This window comes from Microtus ochrogaster, unplaced genomic scaffold, assembly GCF_000317375.1.
Source record: "Microtus ochrogaster isolate Prairie Vole_2 unplaced genomic scaffold, MicOch1.0 UNK69, whole genome shotgun sequence".
Taxonomy (NCBI): domain Eukaryota; kingdom Metazoa; phylum Chordata; class Mammalia; order Rodentia; family Cricetidae; genus Microtus; species Microtus ochrogaster.
The window spans coordinates 985,510-1,002,569 of NW_004949167.1; the positions used below are offsets into that span (position 1 = coordinate 985,510).

Genomic DNA, 17,060 nt, shown 5'->3' on the forward strand with positions numbered 1-17,060 from the left:
GTGACGGCCTTTCGTCTGTACTGTAGGGAAACCAAGAGGAAATTAAATGTCATCTGCCCCCTGCACAGCAGGTTGCTGCCAGATCAGACACTGTTGATCAGAGTTGTGCAGAGGGCACCCAAGGGAAGACTTCTGCTGCATCCATGCCCTCTGAGCTGTGGCAACTCCCAGGTGATGGCCTGGCTCGGTCCCACAGCTTTCTCTTCCTGCCTGGGTTCACCCTGGCCTAGAGCCCAGCCTAGTGCTATACGGCAGCTGTGGACTCTGCCATGCCAGAGAGGCGTGTACACCAGTGGGAAGGAATGAGAAGGGCAGGGTCTGGCAGTAGAGGATACACAGGAGGCAACAAATAGACCTGGGTTTAAGTCATGGATCTGTTGTTTAGGATCTTGGGACAGTCTCAAGAGCAATCACAACCTGCTCTGTCTCCTGACATCTGTGGGAAGTAGCTGCCTCTATAACAGGTGCGGAGTCTTTTCACCCATCTTCCTCAGGTCCAGAGGGATGGTGTCTAACATGTTCCTCTGGGCCTCTTTGTGGAGTTAGCTACTGTTCTGTGAGGTAGGATGGGCAGTAAGTTGACCAGGCCACCTTTTTGCTGCCTGGGCCCTTCCTTTCCTTTTCCCCCTAACTGAACAGCCAAGGCCTCCGAGATAAGCCTGTGGGATGTTGTTAAATCATGGTGGGAAGCAGCCCAGAGGTCACCCATCTAATGGGGCTTGGCTGGCTCCCTCCAGCCTCACACTTAGTATGCCCCTTCCTGTTTTAGAAAACATCAGGATTTGCCCCAGTCTCCCCTCCCCTTGAAGTCTTGGTTGGGCCATAGTGCTCAGTTCCTCGGTAACATATATTAACAAGGCTCAGGAAAAGATGTTTTAGTACTGACAGAGTTCTCCCAAGAAAACTCCCTACCCTCCACCTCGCCCCCACCCTCCAGCTGAAGCATGGCTGCCGGTGGTGAAATTCATTAGTGTTCCCTGACAGCAGTGGCGACAGAGGCTCTCACTGTCTGCTTCCTGCTCTCTCGCTCTTGCTGCTGCTTCACGCACACTGATATTTAAATCTGATGGGCTGCTTATAGACTTCTTGTACCATGACAAGTTTGGGGAGGGGGCTGGGGAAGAGGAGACAGACAGGGAGCCAGCTGTCATGCTGGTATTTCAGACAGTACTCTCTCCTGACCCTTTGCAGGCACTCGCAAGTGTATCATCTTTCTGAAGCCTGTGGTTGGAATTGTAACCTGCAGATATCCCAGAGGATAGGAGCAAGTGTAAGTGTGGAGGAAAGTGGGCCGATAAGTCAGCAGTGCATCCTCCCAGGGCTCTGGGCTGGCAGAGAACAGTGGAGGGACAGTGCACATGCTTGTTGAACAGGGGATTAAACTGAGACTGTAAGTGCTACAGGGTATTGCCCTCCATCGTCAGGAACACGGGGGCCTTCCTCAGTAGTTGCTTCCAGACTACTATGTTTATGCTGTGGTTATCTTCCAGGTGGACCTGGAAGCCACTGAATAGAGGAACCAAGTTTGAGTAGCTTCTGATCTGAGCATCCTGGGGCTCAGCAGTGCTCATAAAGCTGTGGTGGGGTCGGTTAAGGTTCTCCTACTTTATGTCTGGAATGGGCCCTTGACTTTTGTACCTGGTATTTGTATGCTTCGTCTTTAAACTTGAGAGAGGAGTCCCTGGCTTCCTCCTCCATAACTCCTCCCCTCAGTCCATTTCTGAAGCTATTGAGTGATTCTGGAGCCTTGCCTTTGCCATTTATCCCCAGATCACTTTTCTAGTATCTTTCCTTACCTCGCTTCATCTGGCAAAGAAGCATCTCCAAACTGCAGGTTTGATGTCTGCTGCCTTCTTTCCAAAACTCTCCTCTGAGCCCCTGGTTTCAAAATCTGTCTCCCTTGACTGGCTCCTTTAGTTCTCTTAGCTTAGGAGGAATGGAGGTGATGTCCTTTACTCAAGGACAGTGACCACTTGGTCGAGTACAGATTAGTGCAACAGAGCCCTAGAGCAGGATTGGGGTGAGGTGTGGTGGTGTGGTGCACTGCCTGCCTATTGAGAGTCTTTCGAGCTCCAGGTCCCTCCATGGTGGAGGTCATGAGGAATAGGCCAGGCTCCTTTCTTGCCTCCTCAAGTCTTGTCCATGTCAGTGGTGCAGCCATCCCAGACACACAGACCGGTCTGTCTGTTGGAGAGGGGTTACTCGTAAACATACTGATGTCTTCTGTTGGAGGGTAGACCAAGAATGTTTCTTTGGAGGGGGATGGGGCGTCTGTAGACATAAATGTATTCTTTTGTTGTGTTGTTTGGTTTGGTTGGTTGTTTTTCAAGACAAGATTTCTCTGTATAACCCTGGCTCTCCTGGAACTTGCTCAGTAGATTAGGTTGACCTTGAACTCAGAGATCTACCTGCCTCTGCTTCCCAAATGCTGGGACTAGAGGTATGCTCATAAGTCTGTTCTTGAGCTGTCAAAGACTGCTTTTGATGTGGTCAGCACCTGTAATCCTACAGTTGCCACTCTTTCCACATCCAGCACTCTCCTGCAGCCTGTCCTGTAGACGTCTAGCCCTCAGTTCCTGGCTAGGGTATCTTTTCCTTATTCCCTGTTCTTGCTGATTCCTAGCCCTGAGTGGTGGCCTGGTTAGAGCAGGCCATGTCTTTTGACATGGCATATCACACAAGTGAGATGGAGAATAACTAGCTTTGATAAGTAGGAGGCTTGAGCATTAATTTTTTATACATCAGCAGTGACCAAGTGAGTGAATTCAATTATGAGTCTGCTTTTTCTTCACTCTCCTCCCTACGATGTGGTGGTTCAGAGTTGAGACAAGGAAACCTGTTGAAATGAGAAACCCCTATTTCCTAGCTTGACCCCCTTACTAATTCGGGTTAAATTGCTGTGCTATTGCAGTGGTGACACATTGTGTCTGCTTCTGTTTGTATAAGAGGATGCAGTGGGGGAGGAAGGACCAATTTGTGCAGAGATAAAAGGTGTCACAGGCAGATAACTAACGTTCCAGCCTCATGCCTGCTCTCATTGTTGCTCAATTTGCTCCGTCTGTAAGCCCAGCCTTCTCCTCTTTCTTCCTTCCCTCCCCTTGGTCATATTTTACCTCTATGCCACAATGTAATGATGCCCTGCGTAGTGGGGGAGGAGATAGGTACCTCTGGCTGACAGCCCTTCCTGATAACCAAATTCCAGCCCATCCATCACTAGCCACTCTCCTCAACTTGAGGAAAAGTGATCGTGAAAGGCGGGCTGTTCATCACTCGAGCTCTGTTTATCTCCTCTGGGTGGGGAATGGAAGCAGGAGAGACAAAGAGCCATGTCCCCAGCTAAGTGCTGCTCAGGTTAGTGTGGCTGGCATATGCTGGATGCAGACTTACATCATGTAGGCTGTGGCACTCTGACTAGGTGGTACACTAGACAGGGCTCCAGGGGTTGGGGGTCGTTCCTGGGGCTCAGTCTCTCTTCACTAGCAGAGTAGTCACATAGAGAATTGTGGCAGTTCTGAAATGTAGGACAGCTGGTGACAGCACTGAGAGTGTTTGTATTGGAATGGGCAGATGAGAAAGCTGCATGTACCTCAGAGGTGCCCCTTTGCAGGGTCTTTGCTCTGACTTCTCTTGACCCACTCCTTTACAAAGTTGGTCCTCTTCCCTTCATGGTCCACTGATGACTGAGACATTCCTTCTCTACATGTCACAGGAACACAATGGTTTCTAGAGATGAGTGATGTCTACACATTTCGGTGCTGTTGGTCATCAGGACTGATAATCCATGCCATTCTGAGATCCAGGTACCATGGCATTTCCTGTGAGGCGGAAGGAGTATATAATGACTCCAGCCTGCTGGCCCCTCCTCTCTAAAGTCTTGAGTCCGCTAAAAAGTCAGACTCCCAAGATGGGTTTATTGGTTAAAATTTGAAGGGAGCAAAACCTTTCAGGAATAATGTCCACGGCTTCTTCCAGCACAGGTGTCTGCTCTCTTGCTGGACCTGCCTTTTGGAATCTGCCTGCAGTCTATCTGTCAGACCTCTGTGGTCTCCTCAACTCAAACCTTGGTGCACTCCCCCAAGCTCCATTCACCAAATCTTCAAAGCTGAAGCCTGCTTAACAATGGTTCCACCTTGGTCATACCCATTAGCAAGGGGTGGAGTGTGGGGGCTCCCTTAATGAGCTACTCCCCTGCTTTGACTGGCGCCAAGCTCACCACACCTGTTTGCTATCAAGGCTGTCTGGGCCAAGCCAGAAAGGCTCAGTTGCAGGTGGTAGGCCTGAATGAAGGCTGGGTTGGGGAAGGTGGGGCTCCCTTTGCTTTGTTGTCTGTCTGTGGGGAGAGACATTGTCTTACGGTTTTATCCTCCCATGTTCTCTTCTTTCTAAGCAGAAGCTCTTGTTTTGTTGTTTAAAAGTGTCAGCAGGAAGCTAGACAAGTGAGGAGTCTGGCAGACATCTGAGGATAGGGTTTGAGGTTCTGTTCTGGTGACTTGATAAGAGCAAGACCACATGGTAAATGCCAAGGTATGGGCCCTTTCTGGCTCTAGGCCCACAGCATTTGAAGAGTGATCATGTACCTTGCTTTAGAGCCCACAGGCAGGACTGGTGTGCACGTGTGGGGGGTGGATGGTGTCCTTAAAAGGGGCCCCTTGTATTCATGAAACTGAAGGAAGTTTTGATTTGGTGGAGAAAAAAAGTCCCATTCCTTTTTATGGCCTGGACATAATTGGGTCTTTTCTATTGGCCATCAGTGATGTCATTCCGACCCCTCATAAAGAAGGGGAAATCACACCTGTGGACTCGGTGCATAAAATTTCATTGGGCAACAGTAATAAGCATGACCAGATGATGTTTGGGCAGTTGGGGAGCTTTGTGCCCAGTGAATCCAGCTGCATGGAGACCTGGGCACCATAAACTTGCCTGCACATTTATGCCCGCAGGCTAGTTCAGGGCCCACTGCCAGTGGCTCTTTTTCTTGGGATCAATATCTGGTAGAAACTGAGCATTTGGACCCTTTGTGTCCAGAGTCTTTGCCCTTTTCTTTGCCAGATTAATGGAACCATATATTATCTACTGCTCCCTACTGACTTTAGGCTCCTAGAATGTTGAATGAAGATAGGACCTTGAGCAGTAACTACCATCCTACCCACCTCTACAAGGTTCCAAGCTTTGCCTTCTCAGAGATGAGTCAAAGTCTCTAGGAGAATATGTGCAGTTGGCACCCATATATTCAGAAGCCTTAGAGTTCATTTCTAGTTCTATTCTTGACTTGTTACATGATTGAACAAATTCTTTTTCTTCACTGAATCTGTTTCCTCGTTTGTGTAGGGAATGGTGACCACTCTAACCCGCCTTGTGCTCACTGTGCTGGGATGTCTAGCTATTGTCCCATGAGACACCTGGAAGTTCAGGTTCTAGCTCTTGATTCTATCTTTCATGAAGTTGAGAGTCTGGGCCCTACTATATTTGTATTGTTTATGCTGGGAATCACAGGACTGGAATATTCAGAGGAGCACTAGCAACCCTACTCTTCTCCTTAGATCTGCAAATTCATGCATGGAGTTCCCCCTTCATACTTCAGTCAGATATAGAGTACAGAGAGGCACTAAGGATTGCTGCTGGTCTGTGGGAGTTTGAATGTAGTTGGCCCCATAATCTCATAGGGGGGTGGCCCTGTTAGGAGGTGTAGCTTTGTTGGAATGAGTGGGTATGGCCTTGTTGGAGGAAACATGTCACTGTAGAGGCAGGCTTTGAGGTTTCCTATGCTCAGGATACCACCCAGTATCTCATTTGGCTTCCTGTTGCCTGAAAGGTGTAGGACTCTGAGCCACTTCTGCAGCACCTTGTCTGCTACACCCTATATGCCATTCACTGCTCCAAACAACCCTCATCTGAGGGTCCCTCCAAGTGGCTTCATGACCATAGCAGTCCAAGAGGCATTCACGGGGAGGATGCATGAGTTGATCCTGAGCTGGAAAATGGAATCAGCCAGAGTAGAAGGACTGAGTCTTGGATTTGGAGTTCACAGGATCCTACCCCAGGCTGCTGAGTGGCTCCTGAGGAACTCCAGGCTATCTTGCCCTCTCCAGACCTCAGCTTGCCTGTCAATGATGCAGGGTCAATGAGGGTTACACCTATGAGGTGAATGAGAACAGATCCAGTAATGATCCACTCCATGTCCACAGTAGCAGCTAACGTGGGGGTGACCAGGCTTCCTTCTTCCCAGGGCCCTTGATCATTTATTTTTTTGGTTAATTAAATGATAAAATTTCATATCTGATTATTTACTACCAGTCGGTGCCATTATGAGCTCCTATATAAATCACACAGGGAGCTAGGCTCCAGGACACCCCTATATCTGCTCCTCAACAGAGCCTTGGAGGGTCCCAGGAGGGGAGAGACTGTCCTGGAGAGGCCACGCTTGATCCGACTCCCTTGACCCCAGTTTGATCCAGTGTCCTACACCATTAGGACTCCCAACCAGAGCCTGCCATGCACCCTGCCATGATGATAATGGACTGAATCTCTGAAACTGTAAAGAATTAAGTGTTTTCCTTTGTAAGAGTTGCCATGGTCATGGTGTCTCTTTACAGCAATTAAAACCCATGTTCAGATATGAATGACTGTTTAGATGATCTTTCTTTCTGGTCTGTTCTCACTGTAGCTCCTGTGGAGAGGAGCAGGCAGGATCCCACTGATCTAGACCCTTCCTACCTGGAGGTGTTGTCTATAGTTGTCATGTACCATTGAAATCCCTCAGCAAGGGGACTTGAGATATGGCTCAGCAGTTAAGAGCACTGACTCTTCTTCCAGAGGTCCTGAGTTCAATTCCCAGTAACCACATGATGGCTTACAACCATCTATAATGAGATTTGGTGCCCTTTTCTGGGGTGCATGTACACATGCAGACAGAATACTGTATATGTAATAAATCTTTAAAAATAATAATCTTTTTTTTAAATATTTACTTATTATGTATACAATATTCTTTCTGCGTGTATGCCTGAAGGCCAGAAGAGGGCACCAGACCTCATTACAGATGGTTGTGAGCCACCATGTGGTTGCTGGAGTTGAATTCAGGTCCTCTGGAAGAGCAGCAGGCAATGCTCTTAACCATTGAGCCATCTCTCCAGCCCCTAAAAATAATAATCTTTTTATTTTTTTATTTTTTGGTTTTTCGAGACAGGGTTTCTCTGTGGTTTTTGGAGCCTGTCCTGGAACTAGCTCTTGTAGACCAGGCTGGTCTCGAACTCACAGAGATCCGCCTGCCTCTGCCTCTGGAGTGCTCCTAAAAATAATAATCTTAAAATAATAATAAGTAATCTTTTTAAAAAATCCCACAGAAAAGGGAATCTCTTGGGGCTGCCTGCCCTTTTCTGGTTAGGTCCCTGTGTTCCTCCTTGTTTTGAGGCCTCTCCACAATAGACCTCAATGTAATTTTTCTGAAACAGTGAGCTTAGCAATCATTTTCTAGGACACAAAGGATAAGGAACATCAAAGAAAAAGAAGCAAATGATGCGATTTAAACAGTCCAATTGCAGTTTGCTTCTCAGGAAATTCCGTTCTAGCTGCTCAGGCCACTCCTTACCCTTAGAAGCCTTGCTTAATGGCTTCATGTCCTTGGTCCCTGGCCCTATGTGGGCATACCACTTCTGGATACCCCTTCATCAGCCAGAAATTCTCCTCCAGAAAGCTAGCTAGTTACAGATAATGTTGCTGTGCCACCTGCCTTTGAAAGAAACCTGCCACTCCAGAAAGTCAGTGCCAGGTGTGATGACATGCGCTTTTAATTCCAGCACTCGGGAGGCAGAGGTGATCTCTCTGAGTTCAAAGCCAGCCTGGTCTATAGAAAGAGTTCCAGGACAGACAGGGCTGTGTAGAAAGACCCTATCTCAAAAGAAAGACGTAATGCATCTTAGTTTAACTTCCTGAGATTAACTTCCTATTAGTATCTGTCAAATATTTGAATGGTGATGAAAGGAAGGTTAGATTTCCCTTCAACTTCCTGAGGTAAACTTGTTTCAACTAGATTCTCTAGCCACAGTTCCTAAGAAAAGGCGCCTGTACTTGTGTTCTCCATCGCCTTGTCTCTCAGAGGTTCTTCCCTCTACTCTTCCTTGCCTGGCCCACTGCTGTTAACACTGCTCACTAGGTTCACAGGGCCTCCAGGTTATGAAGTCCATTGGGTTTTCTCACGTCTCATCTTATTTGGTCACTCTAACATTTGACACTAATAATTTGATTTTAAGCTAAAAAATCAGCTCTGTGGCCAGACGTGGTAGTGCACACCTTTAGTCCCAGCACTCGGGAATCAGAGGCAGGTAGATCTCTGTGTTCTGCAAAGCAAATTCCAAGGCAGCCTGAGCTGTTACAGAGAGAAACCCTGTCTTGAAAGACAGAACAAACAAAAATATCAGCTTTATGTATTACAGAAAAGGAATGCATGCTTCAAGAATTTAGGCTAACCACAAGTGATAGGAAGTGGCATCAAAAGGACATATGTGACCTCAGGTTCCTGATGTCATGAGAAGGGGCAATGAGTCGAGAGAGTCTTGACTCATAAAGCATTGTCTCTTAGGAACCGTGCAGAAACCCAAGGCCTGTGGCCTGGAGCAGGATAGCAGGTGGAAAGCTATCTGAGCTCTTGGATCTTAGGAAGGTTCTGGGAAGAAGGTGTGCAAGTCTTTTCTCTCTCTCTTTTTTTGTTTAGTTAACATTTTTTCCTTTATTTTGCATACCGTCCACAATTTCCTCTCCCTCCTCCCATTCCCTACCCCCAACTCTCATCTTTTCCCCTCCCCAACCATCTCCATTCAGAAAGGGCAGGCTTCCCATGAATTGAACATAGCATGGCACATCAAGTTGAGGCAGGACTGAGCTCCTCTCCCTGTGTAAAGGCTAGGCAAGGTAACCCAGCATGGGGAACAGGTTCCCAAAAGACAGCTAAGTGCAAGGGACAGGTCCTATTCTCACTGTGAGGAGTCTTACAAACAGATCAAGCTACACAAGTGTCACACACATGCAGAGTGCTTAGGTTGATCTCTGCAGTCTCCCTAACTGTTGGTCAGAGTCCATGTGCTCACATGAGCTCAGGTCAGCTGTTACTGTGGGTTCCTCTGTTATAACCTTGACTCCCCTGGCTCAAACAATCCCTCCTCTCTTTCTTCAGGACTCCCAGAGCCCAGCCCAGTGCTTGTCTGTGGATCTCTGCATCTCTTTTCATCAGTTACTGGATAAAGGCACTGTGATGACAATTAGGGTCGTCACTAGTCTGATTACAGTAGATGAAGATGTGGAAGTCTTTTTCTCTGTAATTTCTTTTCTTTTAAGACAGGGTCTCTCCATTATGTAGCCTTGGCTGTCCTAGAACTAACTATGTAGACCAGACTGGTCTTGAACTCGCAAAGATCTGCCTGCCTCTGACTCCAAAGTGCTGGGATTAAAGGCGTGTGACACCATACCCGGTTTTTGTTTTGTTTTTGTTTTGTGGCATAATTTCTGAAGACTCATTTTCCCTTCTTGAGCCCTGTGTTAGTCAGTTTTCTGTTAGTGATACACACCTGAGATACCAGTTTTTAAAAAGGGAAGGCTGTTTATTTGCTCCTCTTTTGGAGGACTGGGAACGTAGTCCAATTGTTAGAGTACTTACCTAGCATGCCTGACACCCTGGGTTTGACCCCAACACTGCCTAAAAGTGTAGTGGCACAGGTTTCTAATTCTAGTATTTGGGAGCTGGAGTCAGGAGGGCTACATGGGACCCTATTTAAAAAAAAAAAAAGGAGCTGGGTGTGGTGGTGTATGCCTTTAATCCCAGCACTGAGCAGAAGCAGGTAGATCTCCCAATTTGAAGCTAGCCTTGTCTACATTGTGAGTTCTAGGCCAGCTAGGACTATAGAGTGAGATCCTATCCTGAAGCAAACAATCAAACGGGCTAGAGAAGTGTCTCAATGGTTAAGAGCACTTACTGTTCTCGCAGAGGACCCAGGTTAAATTCCCAGCATTCATATGGTATTCACAATCATCTGTAGCTCCAGTTCCAGGAGATCTGACATCCTCTTCTGACCTTTGCCGCCAGGCACGTGATGTACAGACATATGTCTGAGCAAAAACACTCATGCATATAAAATAATAAATCTAAAACAGACAGCTCTAGAGCAGCAGCAGGAAGACCACATTAGACTACAGTACCTACCTCGTAGGATCACTTTGAGGGAAAATGTACATAAAGTCCTTAACGTGAGGCTAGAAAAATGGCTCAGAGGTTAAGAGCACTGATTGCCCTTTCAGAGGTCCTGAGTTCAATTCCCAGCAACCACATGGTGGCTCACAACCATCTGTAATGAGATCTGATGCCTCTTCTGGCCTGCAGGCATACATGCAGGCAGAACACTGTATACATAATAAATAAATAAATAAATCTTTTTTTAAAAGTCCTTAACGTGTTAAAAATAGAATTTAACAAATTAGGAAGTAGTAGCAGCTGATGCTACTCTGTGTAATATCTGAAAACTCACATTTTGTTCTGAGGAATGCCCCTGAGCCCAGTATCCATGGTGCTGGAGGTGGGATATCTTCCTCAGCTGGAGACCCTGCTGATGTGTTGACCCTGTGCTTTCTTTGTTCTGTAGACTTTGTTTTGTTTTGTTTTTTGCTTTGTAACTTAAGACTCTGCACTTGTGACATGTGTGTTTCCAACTTGTTTTCTCCTCTTTTTTTGTAGGCTCCCAGGCCAGTGCCATTATTTAGGCCTGCCCGTGGCGGATTACTTCAAGCAGTGGATTAATCTGAAAAAGGTACCATCTGAGCTTCACCCAGAGCCGCTGGTTCTCCTGTACTTCCCCCCCACCCCCAACTCTTGTGTCTTTCCTTTTCTTTATTTTCTCAGTATCCGTTTTTTCTCTTCCCTGGGTAATAATGCACTGAAATGTTGATATTTCTGGGGATGGGGAGCTGCTTAAATGTCAACTACTAGTAGATGGAGTCCGATTTGTGTCTTCCAAACAACATAGAAGTCCCAGTTAGAGAATTTTTTTTTCTTTCTGAATCTCTGGGCTGAGCTGTGCTGTCACTAGGAGAAGCATGGTACTTCATCTTTTTATATATACTACTGAGTGTGGTCTTTGTGCTCTAGTTAGGAAGAGGGGTTTGCCTAAGCTGGCTTTGCTCTTACCTGGCCCTAGCAGAGCCTTTTTCATGTAGGGAAGGACAATGGAAGCTAGACCCTTGGAGCATGAAGGAGGATCTTGGCACTAATACAGCATTGTAGGCCTAGGAGAGTTTGCATAGGGTTGTGGGCCTCAAAAGTATCCTGTATAGCTTGGATAGTCCCCTGATAGTGAGTCACACAGGAAACTAGCCTTCCCTAGCAGGTGCTGTGCTTCCTAGGTGAACAAAAGAAGTAATGTAGTAATGGGTTTCTTGGTTCCTTGCTCTAGAGGAATTATTGCTCCAGGAGTCCCCAGCCGCTAGGAGAATGATACCCACATGTCATCCCCCTAGAGCAGCCTCAGGATCTACTTGAGGCATCCAGGCAGCTTAGTGACGCTCAGGGATCTTGAAGAAGGGAAAGCACGGCAGGATCAGGATGGCCGCTCCCTGTAGGCTTAGGGGAAAGAGGCCATTGCAGGGTCACATTAGATACTGTGAAGATTGGGATCTTAGACTGGGTAGCCAAGGAAGGGGAGTATGCCAGGAGGAGATTGCCTTGTAGGCAGAAAGAGTAACCTGCTTTTGTGGGTGGATGTGGAAGAACGGTAGGGGAACTAGTTTTGTGAGCATTTGCTCCATGCAAGGGTGACGGTGGACTCGGTCCCTTCTTTGTTTTCCTTTCCCTCATGTGCATCTTTGTACTCTTCTTCGTCCTCTGTCCCGCCACCTCCTGATGGTCACTCACAAAGCTGAGTCTCTGACACTGCTTCTCACTTTTGACTGAGGAGACTAGGCTGTCCTAGCATCATACTTTGGTCTAGCTGTCTCCCTTCAGGAAACACGCCTCTTGCCTTTTTTTCGTCATCATCAGGCACATTCCCTCTCTCTGAAGATGCGGTTCAGACATCACTTCTGCTGAGCTTCTCTTGCTGTGAGGCTCCCTGGACTTGGGATGTCAATGAACTCAGTTAGCAATAAATCCATTCTCGTTTACTTCCAGGTGTGTCCTTCCGGGGCACAGACAGAGCCTGGTTCTAGCCTCAGTGGCTGGACTGGGGTCAGCTAGACTCAGAGTGTGTATGCTTGCTGGCCACCTCCTCACTGAGAACTAGCTTCATAGAGACCCTCTTGGGTGGAGCATGCATGTGTAGATAGACACTGTCCAGGAAAACAGTGTGCCAGCTGTCAAAACTTATCTGAGACTGCTTGCCAGCCTCAACAAATGCAATGTGAAGGCCCAGCCAGGCGAGGCAGGCACTGACCATTAAAAATTACTCTGTGAAGTTCACTAGAATTTTGTGTATGATAACTCTCTGCCTTTAGGTTCCTAGGCAGAAGGGCAGGAGAGTAGCTGACCCATATGGTAACACTAGGGTCACCTTGGTGCTTTAGGCTGTCTTGAACCTCTTCAATCAATTTTCTACTGCATTGCCAAGATATGAAAGAAAAGAATGGGTATAAAGGGAAACTGAGGACTCTACTCCCAGTTAACCTTGTATTTTCTTCTTGTGAGGTAATCCAAGCAGGCTTGGGAAAAAGAAGGAATCCGATCCCTTCCTCTCTAGCCCCAGCCTATATTGTGCTTCAGGTGTGTGACTATGTGAGTCCGCATTTCCAAAGGCCTCTAATCTGAGAAGAAATGAGAGACTTTTTTCAGCTCTCCTCTCCTTCAGAAACTGTGGGCTGCCTCAGAAAAGGGAATTTTCCAACAGCTGTGTTTTGACATCTCCTACCTCCACCTACTTCCCCTGTAGCAGAGTGGCAAAAACCACTGTTGGCTGACATTTGGGATGTTGTTGAATGATCTTAGATTTTTATTGAGCTGTCAACTTTAAGACTTGATGCTCTGCTCCCAGCTCTTTTGAAGAGATTAGAAATGTTACTAAGGAATAAGAGAATACACATGCATGTATGCACACACATACACATATGTGTGTTTTCACATAAACATAGTCATCTGCAGAAATACTGGGAAATATGTATAGACGTAGTGTCTATACATATACCCATAGAGCACAAAGATATAACATACACAGCTCATCCATAAACACACTCTGGAGTGCTTTCTCTGTGTCAGGCACCGTGTTAAGTTCTGGAACTCTAACAGAGAAGCTGACTGTTGAACATCATTTCACTTCTGTCTAGTAACATGTTTAGGACCATTGAGAGATGTGGATCGCTTAAGAAAGAAGTAGATTTACTGAGGTAGAGTCTGAGAGTAATTTCCTGGGGAAGGATATCTACTGTCTAGTCTGGAGGAGGAATTGGCCAAGCTTAGGGAGCAGCATATGGGGAAGCCCTGAGGTGAGGAGATGCATGGCTTCTTTATAAAAGCTGAGAAGACAAAATTTTTGCCTCTTGTTCATTGTTCTACCCCCCCATCACTTTGGATGGTTCACACTACAGGGAAACTTAATTCTATTTCCTGAATGAGTGACTGCCAAGACATAGGGGCTGTGAGAAGAGGAAAGTGGCATGCGGTGAAGCCGGAAGCTGAGGCCAGAGCTTGACCATGTTTTGATTTTGGCCCTTGTCTTTAGGATGAAGGGAAGCTACTGAAAGGGTATTAAAAGAAAAATTCAACTCATTTGCTTCTTTGTTTTATGTTGAGATAGAGTCTCTTGCTGTAACCTAACTGGCCTTAAACTTTTGACATTCCTCCTGCCTTAGTATTCAGTGTTGAAATTATAGACACGAGCCACCATGTCCATCTCATTTGAGTTTTAAAAAAGATTCTGTGGCTGCTATATAGAGAACTGTAAGAGACCAGTTACTGGTTTTTCTAAATGGATTTGGATTTGGTGTTTGTAAGTGGGACATTTAAACCATTCTTTGGGTAACATTACTGAACTTGTAGCATCTCAGGCCTGTTTATCAAATACCAGTTTTGATTCTCTACTGTGATTGTACAACCAAATATGTACATGCACATACACACAGATCCCCAGCAGCTCACAGAGGGTGGGATGGGAGAGCTCTGCTGCTGGTTGAGAGCTATAAAATAAGACCATTGCCACAATCCAGGTGGAACATGGCAGTTGCTTGGTTTATATGGCTAGCTGTGGAAGGTAGAGAACTGCAGCACGAATCATAAAACCCAGAGACAGATATTGGGGTTCAAGCTGAAGATCAGAAAAGCAAAGCAGTCAAGCCACTAGAGAAGTCTTATCGCTACCAAGGCTGGGCGATTGCAGACTGAGCTTTGAGCCTCTGTCTCCTCCTGTTTTCTATTCCCCTTTAGTGCTGGGATTAAAGGTGTGAGCCACCACTACCTAGATCTGTTTCTGCATTGATCTTACATAGCCTAGGGTGTCCTTGAACTCAGAGATCCATCTACTTGTCTCCCAAATCCTAGGATTAAAGGTGTGTGACACCACTGCCTGCCTAGTGACTTAGTTTTACCTTCTGATCTTCAGGCTAGCTTTATTTATTAAAAAAATAAATAAAATATCATTATAGAGAACTGGGGTGGTTGTAAAATGTTGAATGGTGTAGTCAATTCTGTTATGATACAAACATATAGGTTCCTAAAAATCCCTGGACTAGCTAGATGTGGCCACCCAGGTTTATAATCCCAGCACTTAGAAGGTTTTTAAACAGGAGAATTGCCTTTAATTCAAGGCCAGCCTGAGCTAGAGAGTTGAAGACTAATCTGGATTACAGAGTAAGACCTTGTCTCAAAAACCAAACCAAACAACAAAATTTCTTAGACTAAGGGAAATTGTCCAGTAGAAATGACCTAGGAAGTGCATCACACCGAAACTCCATCATAGCATAGCAAAGAAAGACAGACATTTACTTTAATTGATAGTATAGTTTCAGTTAAATGATTAAGAAATACATAAGCTATAATAGCACTTTGAATAAAAAATCTAAAATTTACATATAGAAATAGATGTAAGAAGGGCTATAGTTGGTGAATTATTGTGAAGGGGGATGGGGGCAGGAGATTGTCTGAAATCAAATGGGAAATTGTAACCAGAAGGATGTGGCTGTAACATGTATGATGAGCTTAGTGTTGGCTGTTAGGTGTGTTGTAGATGTGCATGCATGCATTTTATATGATCTGACAGAGTTCCCTGTTCAGCCAAGTTTACCTTCCTTTATCTCCTCTATCTTTGTAAGAATCTCACTATTTAGCCCAGGCTGGCATAGCACTTTGCTTTTCCTGCCTTTACTCCACGAGTATTGGGATTAGAGGTGTCCACTACCACATCTGGGATTAGAGGTATCCACTACCACATCTGGGATTAGAGGAGTCCACTACCACATCTGGGATTAGAGGTGTCCACTACCACATCTGGGATTAGAGGCGTCCACTACCACATCTGGGATTAGAGGTGTCCACTACCACATCTGGCACAACTAGTCTATCATTTGGAAAAATGACAGAAACAAACGCAAAATTGGCATTATGTTAAATTCTTTTTTAATACATCGATTACATTGGGACAAACTTGTTCTTTGAAACTGAGTATTATAGCAGTACCAACTGTGTAATGGTGATTGGTTGTCAAAATTAGGGGTGAAAGAAACAGTCATTATGGCCTTAGAGTTTGAGTGAGCACCTTGGTAAATTAGAATGAATTTTATGTGCTAGTAGAAGGAGAAGCTTAAGATTAAAAAACAAAGAACTTTGGAGACAGAAGGCAGAGCAGTCCAGCTTCACTCTTAAACCAGTGCCCTCTTGCAAGAATGGTACTGACCCATTCGTGTGGGCTGTTCCCATGCCCTAGTGGTCTTTCAAAGGCCCCACCTCTCAGTACTGATAGAGAAGCAGTTCAGTTTTAACATGGACTTTGGGGAGGACAGGAGTTCAATCATTTGTGCTCCCCATTAAAGTTCCCACTGGCACACGTGGCAGTGGATCACTTGGAATATATCTAATATGATTGAGAGATAATTCTTAGTCTTTTTTATTTTTATTTTAAATTAAATTATCAATTTAAATTAAAAATTTCCTTGAGAAACTTTTAAGTATGTTTAAACCACTTGATTTAGAGATGCTACATTTTAAACTGTTAATTGTACACAGTCTACAACATTGTTTTTGATAAAGATTTTGCTTCCTAGCTGAGATGTGATAAAACCATTATTTTACCCATCAGACTTGGTCTGAAAAAGAGCCAAATTATCTCATAATTTTTATACTGCTATCATGTTGAAAATAATATTTGGACATATTAATTGATTAAATAATATTGTGGTTTACTTAACAGTTTTAAGCCTTTATCATTATTGTTTTTTATGGGTTTGGGTGTTTTGCCGTCATGTTTGTATACCATGTATTGCAGTACCAACAAAGGCCAGAAGAGGGCCTCAGACCCTGGTACTGGAATTATAGATAGTTGTGAGCCACCATTTGGCTACTGAGAATCAAACCTGGGTCCCCTGGAAGAGCAACCAGTGCTCTTGGCCACTGAGCCACCTCTCCATCTCCAACATGTTTTATCTTTTAACGTGACCACTACAAAACTTCAGCTCTCTTGTATATTTGCATTGTGTTTGTACTGAACAGACCTGGGCCAGATACTTGGCTTCTGTGCTCCATTGTCTAATCCTCACAACCCTCCTGAACATAGAGAGGTAATGCTTTCACTCCAGTATGTGGCAAAACTGGAGGTGAAGTTAGTTCCACCCAAGTCTTTATGGTACAGAGACAGAGGGCCCCCGAGGGTGGTATCCCAGAGGCTGAGATGGCTGTTTACAGCCCAGAAAGAGATGCATAATTCCAAGGTGAGCAGATGGACCCTAATGACCTTGGTGAGAACGTGTGAGCACAAAGGAAGGATGAGGATAAAACAAGTGATTTGGGGCCGGGTGGTGGTGGCGCACGCCTTTAATCCCAGCACTCGGGAGGCAGAGGCAGGCGGATCTCTGTGAGTTCGAGACCAGCCTGGTCTACAGAGCTA

At 45.6% G+C, this 17,060-nt stretch overlaps 1 protein-coding gene across 2 annotated transcripts in view; it reads left to right on the plus strand.

Moving 5' to 3' along the window:
• Nucleotides 1-17,060, plus strand: part of Eri3 (ERI1 exoribonuclease family member 3) — a 134,507-nt gene that overhangs the window by 57,245 nt on the left and 60,202 nt on the right. For both annotated transcript variants that reach the window (XM_005370039.3, XM_026777486.1), the window contains exon 7: nucleotides 10,721-10,793. In XM_005370039.3, the coding sequence (XP_005370096.1) occupies nucleotides 10,721-10,793 (73 nt within the window). The remainder of the gene's footprint in view (nucleotides 1-10,720; nucleotides 10,794-17,060) is intronic.